This window comes from Molothrus aeneus, chromosome 1 (assembly GCF_037042795.1).
Source record: "Molothrus aeneus isolate 106 chromosome 1, BPBGC_Maene_1.0, whole genome shotgun sequence".
Taxonomy (NCBI): Eukaryota; Metazoa; Chordata; class Aves; order Passeriformes; family Icteridae; genus Molothrus; species Molothrus aeneus.
In genome coordinates, this window is record NC_089646.1 from 128,625,184 (window position 1) to 128,652,972 (window position 27,789).

A 27,789-nucleotide genomic window follows, 5' to 3' on the forward strand; every position below is an offset into this window, starting at 1 on the left:
CTGTATTAACCTCATTTTCTTATTGCCCATCCATTATTCTCTCAAGAGAATGGCTAACTTAGCACCTCATATTCCTGCAGAAGTTGACAAATTCTACTTATTTCTTCACCACTATTTGAGGTGAAAATATTAGAAGTCTAAGGATGCACTCACATGACATCCCTCATGTTGAAGGTTGTTTATCTTGGTGCACATGACTGTATCATTTACTGAATTACTGAAAGCCTCCTTTGGCCCCAAGCCAAAACAAAGTCATATCTGATTCTTCTGCAAAACCTTGCTTTCTTCCCCAATACATCTGTTATATTCTATAACATTTCTCTTGAATAAAATATTCCATAGCAAATAGCATCCCACTATGAATACAATATGTGTTTCAAAAATCATAAACAGATATCTATATTTCCAGCTTCAATCAAGAGGTTTCACATTATTTTTAATTCTACTTCTCACCAACCAGGGGAACAACTGTTCCCTAACAGGCCTACTGTTACAGGCCTGTTACCAAATGATATTGCAAATGCATGACTCGTGCCCAGAAAAGAGATCTGTTGATAGGCATTACCAAACATAATTGGGTTAGAAACCCCTTCATTTGTAGTGCCAAATTGTAAAGCACTGTAGGAAGTGAAAATAGCAGTCTGGAACAGGCAAATTTTTCTCAGCATGCATTTACACATCTGTGACTATTTTGCCCCATAAATTAGTGTTTTGAATCTCTCCCATGTTAGCTTCTTCTATCCCCTTTACCATAGCATATCCTACAAAGTTTGAAAGATGTCATAACATTTCTTTGGTGTCATGTTCCTCAAAACAATTACCTATAGCTTTCCCCTTAGATTCTTCAATCTCTAATTTTACTATATCCCTTTTCACATATATTTTCTAACACAGTCCTGGCAATATTAAACCAAATTCCTAGCTGTGACAGCTGTCTTGGGAATGCATACTAGCAAATGTGACTGCTTGCTCTATCATCTTATACCTTTAGCTTGGAAAATAATTACTTATAAAAATTAGAAACTGAAATTCCTGATGTTCCTGAGACACAGGAGCCTCATTAATTGACAATTTTAAATTTATAATTATTTTAGCAACTGAGGAAAAATTAATAGCTTAGTTTTTTACAGGTATTACAAGCCTATGAAAGCAATCCCAACTCCTACATTGTGCATTTGGCAAACAGAAAGGCTTTTCTGGTTCTGTAATCAGACAGAGGTAAAACAACACACCCAATCTGTCAAGGCTAGAACTTACAAGTGAAGCTAGGTCCATAGGGATCCCAGAAGTGGCAAAATAGCATTTAGGAAAGACCCACAGAGTCATTCGAACATGACTGGCAATAATATGCCAGTTGAGCTTTGGATCAATAATGTAACAAAAAGCAAACAGGTGAAAATGGCCTAAATACAGGCATAGCTATAGCAAATAATAAAAAAAAATTATAAAACATGCTTGGTGACTTTACATGGCCATATTACCAGCAGACTTTCTGATCTATGCCACTTCGAAACACAACAAAACAAAACAATCCAAAACCAACAATCTCTCTAAAAATCTATCTTCTGAGAAGTTCTTTAAAATATTTGTGCATAACATAGCACAAAATATTCCTTGTAGGTGGTTATGACCATAACCTTTTGGGTTGCCTCTTTTCTAAATGTTCTGTAGATGAAATAGGAGACACCAGATGAACATAAAATTAAATAGAAATCCTGATTTCAATAGATGTTCTCAAAAAGTTAGCCTATAAAATTTTATTATGCTAACACTTCATAATGATTGGATGTCCTCAATTTCTTCATTCTCTTCCTGGAAATAGGCAGAGACTAGACTCTGCAAAGGTTTTGGTGAAAAGCCAGAGATATCCCACTGCTCTTCTGTTACCTTCTAACTTGTACCTGGAGGAAAACCACCTCCTGGAAAGGAGGAATCACAGAATCATTAAAATTGTAAAAGACCTCCAAGATCATCAAGTTCAACCTTAGACTGAATACCTTAGACTGAATATGAGTACCACCAGACCCACAAAACCACATCATGATAATATCCAAACTGAACCTCCCCTGATGTAACTTGAGGCCATTTTCCCTTGTCCTATCCCTGGTTGCCTGGGAGAAGCGGGACAACCACCACCTCAATACAATCTCCCACCTCATTGCAACAAAAAAGGACACAAGGAAATTTCAAATATTTTACTTATTCAGAATTCTCCAAATGTCTCTTTGTTCAGCCTAATCTTCTGACATTTACCCCTTCAGACTTTTTGGTTGGCATGCCATGTTATAATAGAAACTAAAGAAAAAGGAGGAATTTAAATAACCAAAAACTGTGAAGGATGGAAAGAACATGATTTCAGTTCCATCGCTACATTGTTGTCTAGAGAGAAGCCCTGAAAATCTTCTTGACAGACTTTCCATCACAGAAGACACCATCAGGACACATAGCCCTTCCCAGAAAATCCAACTCTTATTTAGAATAAGCAAGGAATTCCATATGTGAATTAAGCGTCAGGCTGAAAGGTGAAAAGTCCGGTTCGATCCAAAATTTCTTTGTATGTTTTCAGTCTGCTATGGATACAAGGTAAAGAGATTAATAACAAAAACTTTCAGAACATCCAAACTGATCACCACTCCCCAAATTAATTCCAAGATAATAACAAATTCCTCCTGTTTCAAGGATTTCAGACTAAAACCCACTTTTCTTTCCAAGAAAATTGCTTCTATATGAATGAAACAGTCTGGCAACAGCAACACAGCACTCCAACATTTCATGCAGATTTGCACGTGTAGCCTGCAACATAGAATAAACACAATTCTGGAAAAGCACGGCATAAAATCACTCAGGCTTAAAGCAAGAATGGTGAAAAACAGAGGGAATTAGTTATATTCCTCCAAGTGTACATGAGCACTTCACTTCACCCACAAGTCAAGCTTCAAGATTTCTCACTTGGAATGTTAAATAAACTCAGAGAAAAAAAAAATGAAAATAAAATCTTCCAGTTTTTTAGGATGTTGTGATCATTTCCTCAATGGAAAGAGTCAGTAGACTGCAATTTATTCTTATCCTATAGATGCAAGACCACACCTTCGGCATCTTCCAAAGCATTTTTCTGACTAGAACACTTGCTCTTCATCATTTAGAAAAAATTCCAAAGATAGTACAGAAGAATTTTCATTTTTCTCCAAACTGTTTATCTGTGAATACCTCAGAGATCTTCCTCTTATTCTCTTATTCTTTTACCTCTTCTTGTGCAGCTACCTATTCTTTTTTCAGAGATTGACCCCCTGACTAAAAGGGCAGCTGTCTGAGTGTGTGGAATTGCTCCAGTAAAGTAGTCCTGGGAGAATAACCCAACATGAAATTCAGATGGTAGAGGAATTTATAAACCAGGAAACAAAGGCTGTTGTTCTCTGGCCCCAACCTTTTTTAGTGAACAAACAAAAGTAAAACCCCTAAACTAAAAAAAAAAAAAAAGAAACAAAGAACACCCTAAAAAACAGGTGAAAGTGTGAAACTACATACTTTTTATCTTAATATCTTTGCATATCTGATGATAAATGGAAAAAGAAAAAAAAATCTACCATGTGTCTGACTTAGCAGTTTGCCTCCATCATATTTTAAAAAACTGTTTAACATGGATTCACCCTTCAATAAATTTAAAGTTGAAATTTGTGTTAATTTTGTTTACTATTCTCCTTTTACATTTATAAATTTTTATTCTTATCTCTTTGTATGCTTTCAGCATGAGATCTTTTCCAGATTGCCCAAAAATTAATGAAAGCAGAGGCTTATTTAAGATTAAATCCTTTGGGGAATGCCAATCACAGTTATGTTTAAAAAAAAAACCTTAAAGGCAAATGGTTACCACAAATTTAGCATAACCCAGAGTAGCCATGAACATCTAAAATAATAAAAACTCCTGTGAGCTGCCCCCAAATGCTAACAATATAAATTAGACAAGGAAAATAAGGAAAGGCAGGCAATTAAATTTTTTCTCTACTATTCTATAAGGATGGTACTAATTTAGTTTTCTGAGGAGTTAAAGAAGTTTCTTGTTCTAAATTAGACAACAGAAGGCTACTTGTTCAGTAATAACAATAATTAGAAGTATGTTTTGTTTGTTGTCTGTGTTGAATACACAGAAAAGTGTATTTAAATACTATATGGTATAGGAAATATCAAAGTTTTCATAGCAGAGTTTTAGCCCACTATGCTGCCAGATTAATATAAGAATGAACCATTGGTTCATTTTAATCAAATATTGGAACAAAATCAATTTAAAATTTTATGCCTATTCAGGATGAAAACTTAGTTGGTTTATGCAGTTTCAGTGGTTATTTCAGAGACTTCAGTCCCCAGTAAAGAGAGAGGCAGTCAAACTTAATAAGAATCTCTCACTGTATAGACTAACTGGGTTGAAATTTTCGTCTTATCTGAAAAACATGTCAGATCATACATTCTTATAATTTCAATATTTCATTTATGAAAGTACTCTTTAACCGTAAACATTGTTCTGCCACCAACAGAAGAGGGAAAGGTAAATGAGAGAAAGGCATTACCTTTATTTGAGATACCAAAAAAATCCAGAGAGAAGAGCATTCAAAATTCACATAAGGAAAGGAATATACAAGCTGCAAGTCTAGCAGTGATTCTGTTTTATGGAAGAATGAAGACCACATATTTAGAATTTTTTCACAAACTGGAATTACTTTTTTTTTACCCACTTTAATTGGGAGTTCGGGTTTTGCAAAAAGCTGCCTGACATGCTGCCCAGAATTAAGGGTCCTGGAAGCTCCAGCTGTCTCTGTTGCTGAAGAACCAGGGACTGAACAAGTCAAAGGATGCAGAATATGGCTTCCCACCAGCCTGCCAGGGAGGCTGCCAAAGAGCTGGGGAAAGGACCTGGCAGAAATTCAGGTTTCTTCCATCAGAATCCAGATATCAAAACCTGTCTGGCTTTTAGCATCACATGAAAAGTTCTGTCAAAAAAAAATCCTGGCAAAAATTGAAAATAATCTTTCATTACTTCAACGAACATGAAAATTCCCAAAAAAGTTAAGAAGGTGTAATGAAGCTTTGAGTACATCAAGACCTTACTGAGGAGAAAAGATCCCAATGAGCTTAGAACATGCACAATACACTGCAGTAGAAAAATCTGTCGGTAGAATTTGAAGATAAATAAAACCCTGAAAACTCTACACAAAAGAAAGGTGCTTTCTCCTCTTAAAAATTTCCTAATATCACATTTTACCTGGAACTGCCTTTTAGTGGTTCTCCTCCTGCCTTCCCTCCTGCCATCTCCCAAATGCCATATCTGATGCTGAATTCCTCGTCATTTTAGGAGTGGAGTAAGAGCTGCACTAGACAAAACCTACCTGTATCATAAAAAGCTCTTACAAGGAATAAGCACAACAGAGGGAAGAAAAAAATCAATCTGAGAAAGGAAACAAGTGCTAACAAATTCTTTTGAAGTCAAAATAGACATACCCATCTACTCAATCCCTAAATATTACGAATCAAATAAAATCTCGTGTTTATCCTATTTAAAAAGTATACAAGGAATTTTTGTTCCTATTTTAACCAGACAGACTTAGAAAAATAATATATATTGAAATTGAGTGTTAGCCCATAAAAGAAATGGACAAATACATGGAAACTTCCAAGGCTCACTGATGAGATGAGAAAGGAGTAATACTTTGTCACAGATCACTTCTTTAATCACTTCAAATGAAACCTGAGGAATTGATAGCAGCTGAAATTTCTCCTTTCCTTGCCCTTTTTTTCTTTATTTTTTCTGTTTTATTTCCTCCAATGTTATATCACCTTTATTTCTGAACCGAGGAAATTTATGACAGCAAGCTAAATTCATCTATCATAAATGTCCTTGCAACAAATTTCCTGACATATAATAACAGTTTTTTCCTGGAATGTAAAAGGCCTGAAAGAACAGGTCAAATAAACCCCACCTAATAGTATTCAACAGCAAAATTGTTGAAACAAGAATAAATGTCATTATTTGCTCTTAGATTACAGCCAGGGGCAGAGCAAGCTGATTGCTTCATTACAATGGACAGATTAGATTATTAAGAGTGAAATGATTATCAAGTGCACTATCATAGATTTATATTGGATTCCTCATTTCTCCTGGTGGCACAGTTGTACTGATGACAAAATAGTGTTTTTAAGACCATAAGTATCCAGGAGGCTGAAATTTCCATTTTCAAATGAGAACAATGTCACTTTTTTTCATGCTTTAATCATTTTCTATGTAGAGTATTTCAACTTTTCCTAAAAATATGAGAAAACATAACTTGTATAAAATTCAGCAACCTCCATGTCCAACAAGAAACAAGAACAACCTGAGAGAACCACATCACCACATACTACAGTTAAAAACATGACTGCAGGGCAAGCTACAGGTTTTGCTGCAATAGATACTGCTATATTACATGGGTAATGGATACTACAATGCCATGCACCCTGCAGGTAATAGAATTTAGGAGGGGACCGAAGGTAAACCTAAACAAATCCTTTGTGATGCATCAGGACTCAGATATCCTCACCTCTGTGATCAGCTATTTTTTATAGTATACTATAACTGTCACAGAGAGGCTTCCTTTTTGTGGAAACCAAGACACAGGAAGCCTGGAGAGACTTGATAGACACTTTAATTTGGTGCTATTATGGAGTAATACCTCAAAGTTGAGTTGCATATCTGAATCCAGAGAACATGGAAGATGCACCATGCTGCAGGTACTGGGAAATGTGTTCTGAGAAGCTCTTGGATTCTCAGTACTCAGTAGAGAATAGTATTCTACCTGAAACACAAGTTTCTCAACTTTATTTTCAACGACTAGACTTCCCAGTGAAAACTTTTGCAATAATAACATCCTTCCTCAAGGACAGAAAATAAAAGAAGCAGAAAGAGAGAGACAAAGATGAGCACGCTAAGATATGAGTCTCGTGGATGATGCGCTTTTGCTCTATTTTTACCAAAAGCCCAGAGAAAGGAACAAAACCTACTTGTGCTGCTTCAGGGGCAACATTTGTTCAAGGCAGTAAAAATGTATTTTGGGAGTGCAAAAGGATAATCTAAGTCAGATTTGTTCTTGCTTCTAATCACCTCCTTCTTTGTGAGAGTGTAGACAATTACAAAACTTGCTAACAAATGTTAAGGTCAATTCCCTCTCCACTTTTGTCCAGGAAACACCCACATAACAGCTGGAGATGGAAAGTAGCAGTCCTCAAAAAAACTTCGCATTCCTCCTCAGTACAGGCAGAAACAGGATTAGGTGATTTCACTGTACCTTCAGCATTTTGGTGTCATTCTTACAAGCACCTTGACTCAATCTATCCACCCTCCAAAGAACGTTGACCAATCTGCACTAATCAAAACTGGAAAAAACAGATTGTTAAAATAAAGAAACATGGGGAAACAAAACTAGGGTAGAAATGTAGACTACAACTTCCTTTAAGTGTATCTGACAGATTGAGAAAGCACAAGTAGGTTGTAGCAAAGCAAGGAAGTGAATAAGCAAATGAACAGAAACTGATAGGAACCAGGCTCGCGCATTTTGACTGGCACGGCTGTCTGTCAGAAGCAAATTAAAAACAGTACTTCAGTTGGAAATGGTGCAGCTGACAGCACAAAAAAAGCTTCAACTATCAGATGCCAGCTCTTAGAAATAACATTAAATAAATTGGCCCTTTTAGGATATTGTTACTTTGATGCTTACTTGACAAAACTGGATAAATTTATCAGGACAGCAGTTAATTTTGTTAGCACCCATTTCTTTGGTAAGAGAAATATAGGGATTTTCCACCAAAAAGAGCTAATAGAAAGCTGTAGGTACAAAGATTATTCTAGGCAATACGACAGCTATATTTACATATTGTCTACTACAGATAAAATAGTGTTAAGACATTTTAAAAGGCAAAGCAAAAAACTTTGGATCAGAAAGATTTTCTTAATGAGACCCCAAAGGATACTGAGTAGCTATTTTTTATTTTTCAAAAATAGCTGTAGTTTTTTATTAAAATTGTGTGTAGAAACATACAGAGGATATTTCAGATTTTTAGTAATAGTCAAGTGCATTCATAACTTCTATTTTGCACTTTATTATTGAAATAACTTTCTTTTAGCTTTAAATCAGAAATGTTCTTCGAATATTTTTTTATTTCCAGAAACATTTGTATAAAAATTGATTCATGTAACTCAAATAGTGTGCGTGCTCTTAAAGGTGAGCTAACTGTAGAGAGACAACAAGAACCACCAAAAGCCCTACTGTCCTCCCTTTATCTGCTGTAAACAAACAAAAACCTAAAGCTGTATCTACATAAAAGCTGATGTCATAAGTGAAAATATCAATTTGCAATTTCCTTCAGCTCCTTCACTTTCTATTACTGTAAGCAGAATACTTGCTACACATCTGATTATTCTTGAACTTTAGCCCAAAGCTTTATCATGTTTGTGAAACACACACTAATTTCAGTTTATTAAATTCTGAACCTTTATACTGTGTGTATTGCAGAAATTAATGTTACACAAAAATATCCAGAGGTAGCAGAGTAGTCAAAGATGTATGAGATTAATCAAGTAATTAAGTTTAAAAAAAATAAAGGAGCATGCTCTAGAACCAACAGTGAAAACCACTGAGTGCTGATACTACAAGGCTTGCTAACATCTTCACCTTTTACAGGTACAGTGGATAGCTGGATGAATTTCAACAGTTATAATGGATAACTGTAATTTTACTCTTGCTAGGCTATTTCTGGACTAGGTGGCTCAATTTTCATTTTATCTATTTTATATTTATCATACAAATATTTACATATAAATATATAAAATTATATAATAAAATTATATTATCATATGAATATTCACATATTTTATCTATTTATCTACATTCAGTGAAACACTAGATATTATGATATTTATCCACTTCTTAGAAGGGAAAATAATATCAATCTTAACAGAAATTACCAGAAAACACATTACTGTGTAAGAAAAATAAAGACATCTGCAGAATATTAGGAGTCGATCTACAATCCATGCTTTCACTACATGCACCTCCTGCTCCAGCAATGGTAACAGTAAATGTTAATTTACTGCTAACAGGAAACTTCAAAGCCTGTACAGTGAATATGAAAATGAAATAAGTATCCTTTTTATCAAGTAAGAAGGCAAAAGATCTTACAAAACCAAAGAATACAATTCCAATGTGACAGACTGTGTTTTCATTTGTTTCAAGATTTCACTAGGATGGGCACTACACCTCACTTCAGATTTCTGTTCTCTTCACTCTTCCTCAGGCAGCAAAGACAGTTCAGGAAGTACAAATTCATGGCTTAAATTCTACAGGGCTGGAGCAAGGTGGTCTGCAGTCTCTCACTCCCGCCTGGCCCTTATAGGTTTTGACATAAATGATGAAAATGATGGGTGTAATTACTTTTCTTTCACAGTAAGATTAAATCAGAAGTGATCTAATGAGATTAGTAGACTTCTAACAGAATAAAAGAATTCAAGTTAAACCAAAATTCAGCTCTATTGTTTCATTATGGAAACAAAATTTTCAGGAAAGCAAAACAAGAAAGCCATGAAGTGTTTTATTTGCCAGTGAGGGTCTAAACCAAATATTTTCTTACAAGCTTCACTATGTCTCTAGAAAATGAGTTGGAGGAAGTGAACAACTTTAAATTAGTGTATTAAAATACAAAGAACTGGCAGACTTAAATGGTCATCTCCCAGAATTCTTTTACATACAAAATGGATTTTAAATGAAAAAATTTGGAAATCCTATCTTGTATAACTTAAATGAAAGTAAAATAAAAATATTAAACTATAATTTACTTGTTTTAAAACTTATTTGTAGCATTGGAAGAAATATATAACTTCTTCTGTGGAAAAAATTCTTGTTAAACATGTACATGTCTTTCACAATATCTTTCATTTTTCAGAATAATCCCATTATCATCTCAGGTAGATCTCTATAGATGTTCTATTCTCCTTTTCTAGAGAGAGAAACATCTAATATAAGTGCTCTTTCTTTACATATAACATTAGGAGGAAAGACCTTTTGGTATTTCACTTTACACTAACACAGACATTCTAGGCACCAGTACTACAAACCAGTAATGGAGTCACCGTACAGTCAGACACTAGAAATTTTTAACCAGCCACTGAAACAGTCCAAATATTAACCTGTGAGAAGGTAAAAGCTCACTATATCTCCAGAAATGTGTGTCTGACATTGATAGAAAGAAGTTCAAAACAAAGTTGTAATAAAATTACTGGCTTCTGAATGAATATGACTTTTTTTAAATGTATAATTTATTCAGATTTGGGGGCAGCATATCTTTCCAGAAGAGTGGGCTTTGATTATGAAAGGAGGACCATCACAGTCATTTGGGGATATTACACATGTTAACATATTAAAATATTGCTTTTGTAGTAATTTTTACCAGGACTCTAGAGGGGAGACATAAGAAAGGGGACAGCTGTTTTATTTTTCAATACAATGCAGATCAAAGATGAAAGTTCCAGCAATCCAAGAGAAAAAAAATTCTAACCAATAGTAGAATGTAGGTCCTTATGAATACTGGGCTAATATTAGCAACCAAGTAGTACAAAATATGTGAATATTTAATATTCCTACATAATAGTCCTAGTCCTGATAGATTCATTTCTCTTCTGAAAGAATGAAATGTCCTTCTAAATATAGCATTGCTTAAAAATAAGAATGCTAGGTAGGCATTCAGAAAATTGCTACTAGCATGGCAATATTTTTAATTGCTACATTTCTCAGACATTTTTTTAAATTCAATTAAGCCAATGAGGCTACATCTCAAATGCACAAGTAAGTCTGCAAGCCTGCAACTTAGGAGAATCACTTACTTTTATTGCGATTATAAAAAAAATAAATGCTTTGATGCAAGGTTTATCTTTTTATTATGTGTTGGCATAGACAGCAATGATAAGTTCACACTTTGTATTTCTCTATGTAATCTTAAAAACATTCAGTAGTTAATGAATTCATGACCCTAGCATATTGAAAGTCAATCATAATTTTTGTAATCCACAAGATCTCTATTTAAAATTATGTTTCAGAAACAGATTAAATTAGAACAAAAACTATTTCTGTGTCCTCTTTTTAAAAATATTGATGTAGCCTATATTTCAAGTAAATTACAAACAAACTTAGAGCCAAAGCCATCACACAGTTTAAATGATCAGAAGATCTTCCCCTACATAATCTGAAATACTAGGGGTGAAGCAGCTCTCCCATTTTACACCACAAAAAGACTGTCCAGTCACCTGTGAAAATACAAGTGTGCGTGTGTGCAGCAATTACAACTATGGCCTTTGCTACATATCTGTCATTATTTACATCCCAGATCGCATTGGAAAATGCGACAGCTCATTCACTTAACCTGAGTCATCTGAGGTATTTTATCTCGCCTTTTTGTCTTTTTCCTATGAGCTGAACTAACTTATGTCTGAAAATCAGAGCTATAAAGCTGTTAAAGAAGAAAACCTGCTGTTTAATATGGAGATAAAAAACCTAGTTCTATCTAAAGTAACAACACTAATGACTTTCCAACTCCAGTTATTCAGCAGAAAACTTTTAGGAGCATTTTGTTTTCTTCACCAAAAATTTTTTCAACACTAATTTTGGTGGCATTGATTCACAGACCTTAAACAGCAACTTCAAAATCAAAACTTAGTTTGTACATGTTTGTCCACTGGTTTTCTCAATGACAGCAACATAACCAGTCTTTGCAGACTGTGGAAATAGTGGTGGAATAATTTCAATGCTCTCAGAGACTCCAAAAGAACTGGAGCTAATCTCTCTCAGCCCCTCAGCTGTGCTAGCTCAGGATTTTGTAGGACTGTACAGTAAATCAGATGAGTTCCTTTCTGTACCTTAAGAAGATGCTCTGCCAAAGTGATGAAGGGGGAAAATTTTTTTCATTAGTTTAACCTCCCTGAAATAGTTTCACTAGGCAGCTCAACAGATACTTGCACCAGGGCCATGATGGTGTCATGGAGGCAAGAAGGAGCAGCTGGGCTGGCAATGGAGCTGTGGGTGCTGCACTGACAGCACAGAATTGCCTGGGGCTCTGGAGCTGAATTTAGCCTCTCAGATCTGCCTTCTAGAGAAGCCTCTCTTTTTCATACTGTATTGATTCCACAGGGACCCAGGAAGAGTAGTATCATCTATGCTCAAGTTAGACTTTGCAAATAAATTTGCTAAATAAATATTGTGGTGGATTAACCTTGGATGGCTGCCAGACACCCAACAAGCTATTCTTTCATTCCCTTCCTCAGCAGGACAGGGCACAGAATAGGATGGAAAAGCTCATAGGTCAAGATAAAGACAGAGAGACCACTCACCAGTTACCAGACCCCAATTTTGGAAGATTAATTCAAGTTATTGTCACTTAATTACAGGGTAGAACAGTGAAAATAAAAAATCTAATAACAATTTCCCCCCCTGCCTCTTCCTTATTTTCAGGCTCAGCTTCACTTATGAATCTTCTACCTCCACACTTGGAGCAGTGCAGGTGGAGGGGGCGGGGACATTGTGGTCAATTGAGTGCTCTTCATCTCTGTGACTCCTTTTTCCTCATACTTGTCCCCTGGTCCAACATGGGGTCCTTCCCATGGGATACAGTCCTTAGTGAACTGCTCCAACATGGTCCTTCCCACAGCCTACAGTTCTTCAAGAACTACTCCAGGTCTCTTCCACAGGGCACAGTCCTTCAGGAACATCTGCTCCAGCATGGGGCCCCTGGAGAATCAGAAGTCTTGCCCAAAAACCTACTTCAGTGTGGGTGCCTCTCTCCACAGGCTGCAGTACCTGCCAGGAGCCTGCTTCAGAGTGGGCTCTCCATGATGTCCCAGCCTCATACAAGATGCATCCACCTGCCCTGGCACGAGGTCCCCCACAGGCTACAGGGGCACATCTGCCTCACCATGATCTTGACCATGGGCTGCAGGGCAATCTCTGCTCTGGTGCCTGGAGGCACCTCCTGCCTCTCCTTCCTCACTGACTTTGGCACCTTCAGGGCTGTTTCTCCCATATTTTTCTCACTCCCTCTCTCTCACAGCTGTTGCACAGGATTTTTTATCTTCTCTTACACATTATCCACAGAGTTAATGTATGACTGTCCAGCAGTGTCACTAATGGACAATACAGCCAGTGGCAGATCCATTTTGGAGCTGGCAGAAACCAGTTTTTTCTGACATGAGGGCAGGTCTTGGTGTGTTCTGCAACCCCTGCAGCTTCACCCCAATATCTGGACATGTCAATGCAGCACGAATACTTCCTTCACACCAGAAGTGATACCATTTTTAGTTATTAATCTAGTGAGTTACACGCTTCCATATAAGTTTCTATAAGTTTTGGAAGTTTCCATTTATTATAGCAATAATAAGTTAATTATTAATTAAAAGGCAAAGAATAGTTGGGTTGGTGAGCATCAGTTCAATAACTCCTTTCCTTCCTTTGATTCACATACTGAGAAAATTTTTGAAGAAAATCTTTATATTAAACTGAAACTAAGGGTAGAATATGTTTCGGCAATGTAATTACAAAAGCTATTATGCAGATGTTCAAACAGTCCCTAAAAAGATATTAACAATGCCCAAACATACCAAGCAGTAGAAAGGCACTTTAGAATTTAAACCTCCTTCCACATCCTAATACCATTCAGGAACTAAATAAAATTTACTTATGTCCAAAATAGAAGATTTTTAATGGCAATTTCCCTCTTTTAACACAAACCAACATCTTTCTTTTGGGCAGCTTTACTGAAAATCCAGCAGTTTCAATGGCAGGAAAGAGCTGTTTTAAAATAGGTCATCATGTTTAGTCTTATTCATGTTAGGACCAGCAGTCCCTTTGAAATACAAATTTTTTGTGGATTACTATAATAAAACACTCCTAAGCCCTTATCAAAGAAAAACCTTGTGGCTATGAAGTGACAAAACATGTTGCCAATTCTAAACTGCTCTTTCTTATTTAACCTAAAAATAAAATTAGGAGCATATCATTAATTATTTTAATAATAACAAGAAAAAATAAACATCAGTGCTTTTACTTATTATAATGACCACACGATCAATACCTATTGAATTGTGACTTAGTTTCCATAGTGAAACTCTAGATTCAGTGAATGATTTTTGATTATTAAAGTTTTATTAGGAAAAATTATAAATCTAAACAAAGGCACTATTTTAACCCATATTCCTTTTAATAAACAAACTTCTTACTTGTAACTAACTGGTCTTACTTAATTAAGCAATAGTTATTTATATCTGAGACATTAAGTTAGGACACAGTGTTATCATTGACTAATTCTATCCTTTTTATCACTCTTCTTTGTGCAGAACAAATATGATCATTCATACTAAAAGTTAAAAATGTAACTAAATGTTTATTCTGTCTTTCTCCAAACAAAACCTTCTTCTATACATGAGAATATCTGTGTGATAGAAAGCTTGGGAATACATTACTCAGACCAAATTTTAGACAAGAACACTCCACAAATTCTGCAGAAGACAAGCTCATGTAAACTCTACAAAGTAGCTAAAAACACTTATCTTCCACCTTGTCTAAATAAATTCAGAATACATAAATGTACATTAGTGCTCAGCTATAGCACATGAAATTTCATTCAGCTTTGGCCACCTGCATTTTCAGATATCAAGCAGACAGAATTCAAGGCTTTCAAATAACAAGTACTTTCTCTGTACTCTACCCTGAAAGCACCTTTTCTTGGCCCAGTGCCTTCAGAGCATCCTCTACAGCAATTTTTCAGATGAACCATAAACAGGGCAGGAAAAAAAATAGATTTGGATTTTTTATACATATTTTTGGAAGCTACAGTTTTTAAAGAGAAATATGGATACTAGGTAAAAATACAGTTTTCTTTCAATCATATTGGGATTTTGCTTAACTTTAAAATCTGGTGGAATCTTTGGTAAAGTTCCACAAAGAAATTAGAATTACTGCTTCACTTGAAATGTCTTCTGATGTAATATGTATTAGCATGGAAGTAATATCAACACTTCAGAAATATTTACCATTCACTTAAACTTAGCCCATCAGACTTACTACTTATATGTAAATCAGATTATCATCAAAATATCAACAGGCATAACTTTACTACCAATCCAAAAAGCTAATACATTAATAAAAAGCAGAACAAGCTGCTTCATTCTATCCATAGAATAAAATTAAGTTCTTAATTTTAAATAGTTTATAGTGTTTGCTATGTTATTTCATCACTTCATTACTGCAATGTTACAAGTAGTTTGAAAAAATATGATATTTTCCTGAAGCATTTTAACTTTAGTAAAAAATATGTGTTCGATAAAAGCATAATCCTCAGCCTTCTAGAAGTGACAGTGATGTTAGTTTTCTAGCTGTTGGATAATACATAGTTCAGCTGTCATTTACTGTGCAGCAGTTGGTTACACAGAATGAAATGAATCATAATCACAATGACTAGCCAAATTAATGAAAGCATGCTGAATCAAAACTCATGCTCCCAAACTGTCTTAGGGCCTGATTCAGCAAAAATATCTTTGATTTAAATACCATACAGCATATTCCATAGATACCTGTTTATCAAGATTTTCAAAGCAAGTAAATGCTGAATTCAGAATGCATAGCAGGACAACAGTATGTTTTTAACACCCTACCATCAAAAGAGACCTATCAGCTTGTAAATACACAGTAGCTAAACAAATCCCATTAAAACAATACATAGCAAAAGAGAGGTGGTGTGTGACTTAAGGAAAGAAACTGTCAAACTTTATAGAGTTTATAGAGCTTTCTTTGGGTCTTAATGTTACATTGTTTTAATCCTACAAGTAGTAGACAAATCCTGTTTGTGACTTCCCATCTAGCAATCTGACTTGCTTAATCTATGAGATTCTACCTTAAAATATCTGTTAGTCATTCTTATTGGGGAATGGCATTGGAAGGTTTTCTTTGCAATGTTCTTTTGATGATGGGCATGCTTAATCCCACATGCTGGAAAGATTTTATATTCCAAGGTCTTCTTTTAGATCTCATTCTTCAAAGGCTTTCTGAATTCAGTATAAAAAATATACCAAATCCTAAGAATAACCAGGGACTAGAAGGGAGGCATACTCAGGTTCCCAGCAGAGAGTCTCAAATAGTAAAGTTATGGATAAATGAGCATATCCTAATTAATAATTGATAGCAATATAAGCAAAATATGCAGATTCACAAACAGCTTCTAGGGAACCATAAACATCAGTGTCAGCTGGCAGTGTCCATGGCATTCTTACAAGACCAAATATATAATGAAGAGTTACTCTCAAAGGCAGAACTCTGCAAGGCAGACTCAACTTACCTAGCTCCAGAAGTCTGTGAGATAGACCTCTACATCTGACATATTCACTCTATCTTATTTTTAAGTCCACAGCCAGAAATAGCCTCTGCAATTCATCTGGCCCATTTGGAATGTCTAATTTAAGATGAGATGGATCACATCCTAAAGGCACCTCTTTATTTCCATTTGCTTCAAATTGAACCTAAGTGATTTCAGAAATGGATGTCTTCCTCTGTAGGTATTCAGATCTGGTCAGAAGAACTCCAAAGAGTTTCTGGGCTCAAATAGTGTAATTCAAGCTTTAAACGATGTAGTGTGGAAATTAAAAAGATACCAAAACTGAGGCAATGATGTTAATTAGCCAAACAGTTCTATGCATGTTGAAGTTAAAGAAGTCTGATTTTGTGGGGACTCACACCTCATGATGGATTTATGTTGATGCCAGTGTTGGTTCTCCCCTATAAGAACTCCTCGGTATGTAGAATGGTGTGAGTAGACTTTTTCAATCAGGAGTATGGACAATCACTTCCATTACCATCTTCTTATCTTCATTGAACCCCTAATAATTATGTATTTTTGGGACCTCAAATTTTTGTCAAATTTTTTGTAAGTCAACCAACATCTTGCACCTACTGAATAAATATGGCAGCAGATGCAACTGTTTCCCTTAAAATAATATAGCATTTGTGTATTTCCAAGTTGGTGAAAGACCTCCTTTATCAGGAAGAGATTTGAACACAGCTCTCGCTTCCCAAATGAACCAGTTATGGGTTCTGGAAAAGTTTATTCTGCATCCTAACAATGAAGGTATACAAGCGTGCAGTCAGGAATGAGAATGGACAGGCAAGAGGAAGTCAAATATCTCTATGATTAGGATACTCTCTCTCCAGAGGCAAGTCCTCATTCCTGCTCCAAGGGCTGCTGTGCATTTTATTTAAGCAAATTGAATGCAAAATTCATAAGAGGCATCTGATATAGACAGAATACAACTCAATGGCACTAAAGACAAACACTGCATAGCTGAGGTAATCAAATTCAAAATACAAAATGAGGAATGACTGATTCAACAAGAGCTCTGCAAAAAAGCATGGTGAAAGGATAGTAGATCACAAGCTGACCATGAATCCATAAGTGCTGTACCACAACAAAAACCCCAAACACATGTGACATTGTCTATACAAGGAAAGAGTTCCATGCAAGACAGTTTTATCATCATGCTCTCCCCATACTTTTGGAATATGTGTCTGGGTTTGGACACTGTATTAAAAAAAAAAATCAGTCAAAAAGTATATATAAAGACTAGCAGCAAGAATGGTCAGAAGTCTAGAAAATATGACTTGTTGAATCCACAGAAAGGAGTGATGAAAATACACAGGAGGAGATATTACCACATTTATGAAATACATAAAAGGTTGCTGCAAACCGAAAAATAACAGACTGCATTGCACTTCCATTGTGGACAGAGCAAGCAGCAAATGGCAGGAAAGAGATTTAGGTTTAACAGTAGGGGGGAAATTCTAGTGGTAAGGATAAGGACTTTGAGTAACTGAGACAAATTATCTAGGGAATTCAAGAAATCTCCATCCCTGGTTGAGTAGGTAGTGTAGTCATTCTTCTCACACCTTTCTAGAGTAATCTATCATTTGAAAAATGTAAAATTTTCATACTGTATACAAGAGCTTTACCCTAAGATCTGCTTGGCCCACTGTTCACTCTCTGCTACATAGGCAACACAGCACTTGCAGAGATGATTAGCTTGAATTCAGTGCATTGTCTGCTATGTGCCCTTGCCTCGGCCAGGAAAGCTATTTATTTCACTGGTTAGGTGGGGTCTCACAATTGCTAATCACTACTTTATATAAATAAGTGTCAGAAACTTCTGTCTTGAGAGCCGGTCATGCCTTGAGGCAAAGGATGGACTGGATGACCTGTTGAGGTCACAACCAGCTATGTTTTCTATTATTCCATGTGCTCTCTGGGCTTTAAACAGCTTTAAAATCACTTCTTCTCACTCATCCTTTCTGTAATCAGAAAAATGTATAAATGCACCAAGAGTTAGATAAACACTATATGGAAAAGGATTTCTTGATAGCACACTGGAGTACACATTTATGAAAAGTCATACAAAAGATGGTTGTAAACCATTTTCCAAAACAGGTTAACTTCTTCTAACTCACAATTTTGTTTAAAGGTGAAAAAATTTTATATCCTTCATATGCTTAAGATAGTACACATTCTAAAGTAAGTCAGCCCTCAAAAATACACAGAACCAAAATGCCACGTTATATTGAATACCTAGTAATGTTATGACCTGTTAAATAGTCTGAGAGCAAATACAATATCATATTTGCTATAAGAAATGATTCACCTTAAAAATATTAATGTCAAATAAAGAATAGGTCATCAGGTAGTATTTAAGCAACCTCATATGAGATTTAAGAAAAAAAAACCAACCCCATAGAGACAGTAAACAAAGAAAATAATGGGCTTTATGTGTTGTTTAAAGTTTAAAGATTTTTCTTATGAATTTTCAAAATAGAAGCACTCAGACTTGTTTGAAACACGAGTTCAACTCTTGCTAACTCCTGCTAGAACAAACTCACTATATTTTTAATAAAAAGGATATCTCACTATATTTTTAATAAAAAGTTTAAAGTTTAAATCAAAGATATTCTTTATGGCCTCACATCAAAACTTAGAGACTCCTAAAGATACAGATACATAAAGTCAACTATTATGACTATTACTTTTCCTCTATCAAAATGCATGAGTTTGATTTCTTTATCAAAATGCAACTGAGATCACTCTGCAAGCATGTACTGTGATGACAGCCGATACTTAAATTCAAGACTATAAAAATACTGTCTTCCACTTTCAATGACAGAAACCAGCAGAAATTGCTTTGAACTCTTACTATCCAAAAATTACATGCATTTACTTCTTATATGCTCTGCTATTCCCCTATACAATCTCTTTCTGTTTGTCACATTAACTCTTACAGTCTCAGTCCTTACTGACATCTTCACAGCTTCAAGACCATAGCTTGGAAAAACTACATAAGGACACAGCCACCACATGATATCATGCAGAGGCAGCTGTTGAGCACAGCACTGATTTTGCAATTGAATTCAGTGCATTGTCTGCTATGTGCCCTTGCCTCGCCCAGGAAAGGTATTTATTTCACTGGTTACATGGGGTCTCACAATTGCAAATCACTACTTTATACAAATAAGTGTCAGAAACTTCTGTCTTGAGAGCTGGGCATGCCAGCTTTTGGATCACCAGAAGTACAAATAGCTCCTGAGATGAAGTTGTTGGAGTTTACTGAGTTTACAAATGCACCACCAGATTTGGTGTAAACTGTTTTTATTAATAAACTATAACAAACCCTCAACAGAGTTCCTTCAAGGGTGTGACAGCTCCTCCTGTTACACCATGTAGTCCTACAAAAGAGTCTAAACTCAGTAAGCATTGAAAACAATATAGGTTAATATGAACTTCAGATTTATAATATGAATAACTTTGTCTGAACAACGACTGCCTTTGAATGCCATTTGTAGACAACTAGTATTTCAAGAGATTCTTCCTGCTTATGAGTTTAAATTAAAACAAAGACTTGGCCACTCCTAGAGAGATGAGGTTTTCTAAGGTAAATTGTAACCAATAACCTTGATATAGTAAAACATATTATTGAAACAGCCCTTGTGATCTAAACTTAACTTAAAAAATCATCCTCACCTCAAAGCTCATTGTTAATGTATAATGTCTGTTGCAGTAAAACAGGAATAGATGAGACCATAATGTGTTCACTTAATGTGTTCTTGGGATTTTATCTCCCCAGGTTTCTGTCAAAATGCATCATCAGTGAAGACATTGGGGGAGAAGGAAAGATCATACCAAAATAATCCTTCTTGGAAAAAGATGGTCTAATGGTCTTAGAAACTACCCTAGCATTCTGACTGACTGTAAATATGATAACAAAACTTGAAGGAAGCCACTAAAGCAAAAGGGTGAGGGATGGCATTAAGCTGAAGAAAATCCCGTTCCACTGGCTTAAAATTGCAAGTTCAAACTATCAGTTTACTTTTTCCTCCTTATTATGGAACTTTGAATATGTTGCAAGTATTTTAAAACTTCACTGGCAGGGTAAAACCACATTTTACACCAGTTCTGCAGTAAGCAATAACTTCTGTGTATTTTGACACTTACAATATATACACTAATTAGCCATTGTTTCAATGGAAAAATCAATTATTTGACATTCTCAGTTATTTAAATGTTACCCAGCTCAGAGATGCATGCAGACAAAATCCAGAATGGACCAGTCTCCTAACCTCACCTCCAGAGACCACTGCATTTCACCCAGTCACTGCTTTCTAGGATACGGTCCCAGCACCTTAAAATTATGATCTTCACTCCTCTCTTTCAGATGTAAAATTAAATGGTTTTTTCTCTTTTTTTTTTTCAAAGAAGTGCAGAAAGATATTTATTTGACAAGACTGCAGAAAGCACATACTATCTGGTGTTGAATGTCTATTTTGGGGTTCTTTTTTAACTAAATCCTGTATCTGTTAGACAGATATTTTTCAGCCCTGTATGATGTCAAGCCTTTCTACATCCAACCAATCCTACTTGTACTTCCTGAATGTGGGAATGTCAGCACTATTGCAGTCTTCTAAAACTTTACTCAACATAAAAATTATCAAGCCAAATAATTAGTGTAACTGGTGCTCTGTATAATCTCCAAATATATTCTGCTTAGTCACTAGGAGGAAGTACTGCTTTAATCATTTGTAGACAGTGTCTAAAAGTGAGTTAGGTTCTTTAGAGAACAATTGTAAACACTGAGTCTTCTTGAAGAGCAAATGGTACCAGCCATAACAAGCTGACAAGTATTATCTACAGTATAAAATCTGTCATCAGTCTAAGCATGTGATAAGAGTGAAGAGCAAGGAACAATGACAACTTTGAGAGAGGCCCAAAAAGCAGTACAAATTATCAAAAAAAAGAAAGGGGAGACTATAAAGAATATTACAAGGGAGCAGAATGAGGTGGTTGGAAGGGAAGAGGACCTGGCAGGGCATGAAAGAGGGCAAGTATCCTCCTCAGCTATATATATATATATTTGTGTAACTTCCACTATCACTTATTTTATACTGCATAAAGTTATTACTTTTAATGTCACTTGGACCATATTTGATTTTATAAAACACAGAAACAAGAGCAAAATTATGAGTGGTGTAGCAATGAACCGTTCTAATCAGCACTCCAAATTCAGACAAAATGCGGTGCAAAATTATGGGAGCATAACATAACTAACATTGCCTGAAGTCCTAGTTTACTTTTTAGTCAAAAGCAAATCTTTTTGCCTTTTACTCTGGAAACTTTAGGAATTCCTATACATATCTCCATTTTCCAAAAGCAAAATCAATAATCAACACATATATCTTCTTTCCAGCCCTGAAATCCAAATCCAAAACATACAATACTTTTAAGACAGTGTAAATCAGAGCTGATTATTTATAAAGTAGGATAATTATTTATAAAATAGTACAATAGCTTTGTGAGTCTGATATTTACACTTCTGTGAGTCATGGCCATCGACTTATTGCTTCCTCTTCCCCAGGTGAGCATCCTGCCCCACACCTCACCCACTCACAGTGTCATACAGAGCTCACAAAGCCCAGCTTCCTTGGTTTTGTTTGTCAGAGGTTTTGTTTCATTCAGGGTTGCTACCCCATTTTTATCACATCTGTGCAATCACCGTCACAGTAACTGAGCCTGCAGTCAGTTGTGCCTTCCTAAGTTTCACTCTGGACTTGACAGTGGTGGTTCACAGAGAGCCAGCATCCTCTAGCTAGCCCACTGTGTTTCCACCTTTCTTAGGTAAATCAGCTGACAAAGCCACACACTTCTTTTAAAAGAAATCTTTTACAAGGACCTCATGGCAAACCTGTAATGCTTTGCAAATATATGAAAAGTTGGATGATTTCATTAAATTTTTTTTTTCTTGGGAAAATTTGTCTACTACTGAGCCAGACTCTTGAGAAAAGTTGAAATACATGTCTTTTCAGAGCTATGAGTTTGACTTTATGAGGAGAGCATTTTATCTTTAGAATACTTGTGATATTTCAAGTAGGAAAGTGTAGATGCACATCACACAGGCTGAAACAGAAGTCTTAATAAATAATGGCAGCATCCTAGCATCTATTTTTATTCCTGTGTCCATTCTCTCAACGCAGTTCTTTGATACAGAAATGAAGTACAAATTAAAAGTAAAAAAGCACAAGGCTGATCCCATAAGTCAGTCTGTATGGAGGAAATGTGCTGTCTAAAATCTGTTAAAAAGCTTACACACACAAAACTGGATTTTATAAGAGGAAGGATGTGCATAATTTAAAGGAAAAGTGATCATCAAAAATTCTATCCTCTATCCAAGACTGTAAAATATCCACAAAGAAAAAAGTTGAAAATATGTAAATATTCTTTAAACAGCAAAGACTTACACCCAGAGTACAGACATAAATTCATTCTGTCACGCATTATGCATATTAAATATTATGCAAAATTTATATTCAATAACCTTGTCAAAAAGACAACTTCTTAGCCCATAACACTCAAAATGCACTCCAAAGGTCCCAAAAATTCCAGAAGAGAGACAGCCAAAGCAGCAGAGTTTGCCACCCATCCTTTTTAAAGCAGAAGCTCCACCTCAGGAACACAGTGCACAACTGTAGCTCAGCGTATTTCACAGACCAAACCAGGCCAAAGGACAGAGCAAATCTGGAAAGCTTCTGCTTTCCATGCCATCATGTTCCATCAAATCCTGGCAAGAATTCATGCTGACCCGATCACTATTAGTTGCTACAGATTACAACTCAATACCATCTGTATTCCCTTCCCCAAAAAGAGTAAAACAGGCATAAGGAGAAATTATGTATCTATTTTAAATCCACACATCTTTACCCCAGGGACTGAAAGGAAAAGAATAAATAGTCCACATTACAGATGTGAGTCACACTACTTAATGCTCTTTTGGAAAATGCTCAAATACCACAGTGATGGGAACAGCATAAGAATTTGAAAAACACAAGATAGAAACAGAATGGAGAAAGGAAGTAGAGCCCAGGGAGAAGCCATTCATGCTGACAGTCAATCACCATAAATGATTTAAAAATAAATAGAGGGAATACATGCTTGCTGCTTTCTTCAACATTTGAACAGTTCTTGTGTTAATATCTCTAAATGTCAACTCTTGTTTTCAGCATTTTTTAATCCTGCTATATGTCTCCATGGAATGAAATGACACAATTTTATTGCTGAGGCAAAAATACCTTCCACTTCAAAAGAAGCTTGCCTTCGAGGAGAATTACACTTGAACAAAGACTGCAGGATTTAGCTCTATATTTATCTCTATGCAATAACAGTAGTTCATTCATATAAACATGGGAGGGTTTTTTTATTCTTTCTCAGAAGGAAAATATCTCTAAAGAGAATTAAACTCAGTAATATCTACATAAAGATGCTGGTATGACTGGTGGAGGGTTGTGCTTGATAAATCTGTAGATATTTTTAGAATAAACATGTACCTGATGGTTCAAGGAGACACTTCATTTTAAGAAAAATGAAACTGATGAGTTATTCATCTGACACCAGCTCACTTCTCACTACCCTCTAAAATACTGTGCGCCATCTATTCAAATTCCATTGACAACAGCATTTTCCTGATAGCACTGCTTTAGGCTATCCTTTATGTATAAACTTTACACCTTACCATCTCCCTCACAGCTTACACAGAACTCAAGAGGACACGTTTAGTGAGACATAATGAGAAACTAAACCCTACATAAATTTTATCCTTAGATATGATCAAGACCTTTTATTTGCCCATTGTCTGCTTCCAAGATTCTCACTATTACAAATGAAAACAATTCTGCTTCATTTCTTAAGTTAGTTTTACCTTACCATTACTTGAGAACAGTTTATTCTTCATTTGCAAGCTTAACCATTCAAGCTCATCCTGGTATTGTACTGATGTTTTACTTCATATTTGATCATAAATATTATTCTCCACAGCAAAAGTTGACAGGAGCCTTCTTTAAAACTTTAATGTTATTATTATATATTTAATAAAAATAAATGCAACCTTAATTCCTTGAATTCCTGCAGCTTCCAACTCGAACTTCCATTTTTATCAATGATTTTTAAGAGTGCAAAAATTTTAGGCGAAAATTTGCATTTATTTTGGTATATAATGCAACTTAATAAAATAGTCTAAATGGTTTCAAAATAAAGTATTCCAATAGCAAACAAACTGTAGAGCAAGAGACTAAGATGTGGTGACAAAAGAAGGTATGGTACTTTATTTCCAGTGCTCACATTACACTGTCGTGCTTCAGAATGTTCATTCAACAAAAACCTTTTTAAACAGACTTTGAAATGTTTTTAGGAGATCTCCTCAACATTTAGGAGCTGTCACACAAAGTATATTTGAAGTTTTTGGTATGATGCAGTGAATCTTGGAAACAGACTTCCAAAGTCAGCAACTAAAGCCCAGAAGACAGCTTCCAGGTGCTGAGTGTGAAAGACCAGCTGCAATTAACATGTCCAAGACACAATGCTAATTTTGGTATTAAAAAAAACCCACTTAGAGCTTAGAGCTTCAGCTTCACCACACTCATCAAAGTCACATCCACGACAGCAGTAGCTTTGCTTATTTTTAAACCACTAGAAGTCAGCGTGGTTACTCCATCACTAAGGGAGAACAGTTTTCTCGACTTTACTCAGTGTCTGCCAGCCGACTGAGAAGGGCGTGACCCACGCCGTGCACAGCAGCGGGACCCCCAGGCCTGCAAGGAGACCGGTGTCACCCCGGGAACGGGGCACGGTGCACGGGGAAAGCTCGCGCTTCCCGGGCCCCGCGCTCCTGCCCGGACACTCCCGGTGCCGAACCGGGCGGCCGAGGACAGCTCCCGGTGCTGAGCTGGGCCGGGTGGCTGTGGACAGCTCCCGGTGCTGAGCTGGGCCGGGCGGCTGTGGACAGCTCCCGGTGCTGAGCTGGGCCGGGCGGCTGTGGACAGCTCCCGGTGCTGAGCTGGGCCGGGGGACTGTGGACGGCTAGCTCCAAATGCTGAGCCGGGTCGCTCCGGACAGCTGCCGGTGCCGGTGCCGGTGCCGGTGCCGGTGCCGGTGCCGGTGCCGGTGCTGGTGCTGGGGCCGGGGCCGCCCCCACGCCCGCGCCGGGCAGGCGGAAGGCGTCCCGCTTTCCCCGGCGCCGGGGCTCACGCTTGGAAAGAGCAGCGGGGCGGGGGCGGGCGGCAGACACGTTGTCGGGGGAAGATGGCGGCTGTGGCAAACCCACCCAGCCAGGCGGCCGGAGCCCAGGCCCCGGCGGTGCCGCTCCGCCCGGCAGGGCCGCCGCCGCCAGCACGGAGCCCGCCGCGCCCCCGGCACCGGGCCCGATGCTGCCGGTCCGCCCCCTCCGGCGGCGCCGACCGCCGCCCCGACCCACCCGCGTCCTCCCGATGGAACACGCCGGGTGAGGACGGCACCTGTGCGGCCATGTTGGGCGCCCGGTTCCCGCCGGCGCCGGGGCGTGCGGAGCCGGAGCCGCCTCGCGGAGCTCGACTAAGGCAGGCGCCGAGAGCTGCCGCGTCCCTGGCCGCTCCCGCGGGTCCCTCCCGCCGTGCCCCACACTCGCCCGGCGCCGAGCACCCCTGCCCGACCCCGGCCGCCCGACTCCTCTCTCCCGCCCTGGCCGTGCGGCCCCCGGGGCCAGAGGAGAGACTTTCGCGGCCCCGGGCCCGGGAGGACGAGAAAGGGATGCGCCCGCCCTTACTTGAGCACGGATTGCTCCTTCTCCTCTTCCTTCTTCTGGCGGTCCATGACTGCCAGGATGATCTTCCGCTCTTCCTCCGTGAGGTGGCTGAGGTCCGGCATCTCGGGCTGCGGGGCCGGAGGAGGCTGAGGAGCGGCGGGGCCGCTCCGGGGCCCGGCGGGAGCCGACATGTTTGGTAGGAGCTGCCGCCGCCGCTACGAGAAGCGCTGCCCGAACTCCAGCAGCACCAGCGGGAGCGGCCGGCGCCGGGAGAAGCACATACAAATCAATACCCTGTAATCAACCGGCAGCCTAATGACGGCCCCGCCGGGGAGGGGCGGGGTGCCCGGCAGCCCCGACCTCGCACCCACCCGCCGGGCCGCCGGCGGCAGCGGGAGGACGGGGACGGAGGGGCCCCGGGGGGCGAGCAGGGGGAGCGGGGAGGGGAGAGGGCAGCAGAGGAAGGGCCGGGGGCGGGGTGGGGAGGGAGAGGGGAGAGGGCAGGATTAGCCGCGGGAGCGCTGTAGTTTGGGTGCGAGCGAGATTATCCCAACCCCGAGCGCCAGGCAGGGAGAGGGGGGACGGAGCGAGCGTCGGGGGGTCAGGAGACGGGGGCAGCGGCTGCCGCCGTACGAGAGCGGAGCCCCGGCGCCCCGAGGCGCGCAGCGGGGATAGCCCCAGCGGGCGAGCGCCAGTCCCGGCCGCCGGCCGCGGCTCATAATTCCTCGCCGCCGTCCATGGAAGGGGCCGCGGGGCGCCGCGCTCGCCTCCCGCCGCCGCCGCCTCCCGCCGCTCTTCTGCCGGACCGCGCCGCTTCCTGCCGCCGCCTCGCTTGGCTGGTGCCCTCTCGGCTGCGGGATGGAGTCCGCCTAACCCATGGCATGGCGGAGAGCCGGAGTCACGGGAGGGGGCTCCGCATCGCCCCGCTGCCTCCCTCTCCTGAGCCGAGCGGCGCGGGGCGATGCGGGGCCCGGCTGCCGCCCCTAGCGGCGCCGCGCGGGCTGGCGGCGGGGGGCGGCGGGCGGCAGCTGCCCTTATTTATTTATTTATCCCCGCACAAAAAATGGACGCGATAAAAATCACGCGAGGAAGGACAAGGAGGAGCCAAGGCGCCGGCGACGCGCTGGGAGGACCGAGCCCGGCGGCCGCGGGGGGGCAAGGGAGAGGGCGGGGAGACGCTGCCCCTGCCGCCGCTCCCGCATCTCCCGCCGCTCCCGCTGCCCATGCCGCCCGCAGGGCGGCCGGAGAGGGGCACCCGCTCGGCCGGGCCGGTCCCCAAACGCAGCCCTAGGGAGAAGGATCTGGCGGGGGGGAGTGCCGGCCCCGGGAGGAGGAAATGGAGGCAGAGGGAAAGGCGAGGGCGAGCCGCCCGGGAGGCCAGCAGAGCACCCATATCCCTGTCCCCTCGTAGGCCCCACGGCACGGTCCGCAGATCGGGCAGAGAACCGCAGAGCACCATCAAGGGAGACGCGGGGTGTGCGCCGGACCGGCCTCCGGTTCCCCCGAGCCGGGAACCGCATCGCTGATCAGCCGTGCCAATCCAGCCCAACAGACCTGCTGCTCCACGATCGCCCACATAAGGTCCTGCTGGAGTGTCCTTC

At 39.3% G+C, this 27,789-nt stretch overlaps 1 protein-coding gene across 20 annotated transcripts in view; it reads right to left on the reverse strand.

Annotated features, from left to right (window-relative positions):
• Positions 1–26,567, reverse strand: part of RIMS2 (regulating synaptic membrane exocytosis 2) — a 444,895-nt gene extending 418,328 nt beyond the window's left edge. For 8 of the 20 annotated variants that reach the window (XM_066564744.1, XM_066564543.1, XM_066564675.1 and 5 more), the window contains exon 1: positions 26,210–26,561. In XM_066564744.1, coding sequence (XP_066420841.1) covers positions 26,210–26,379 — 170 coding nt within the window. In that variant the 5' untranslated portion in view covers positions 26,380–26,561. Of the gene's footprint in view, positions 1–26,209 lie in introns of all 20 variants that reach the window. The other 12 variants (XM_066564600.1, XM_066564753.1, XM_066564551.1 and 9 more) reach the window with 8 other exon arrangements.
• Positions 26,568–27,789: the final 1,222 nt, after the last annotated feature.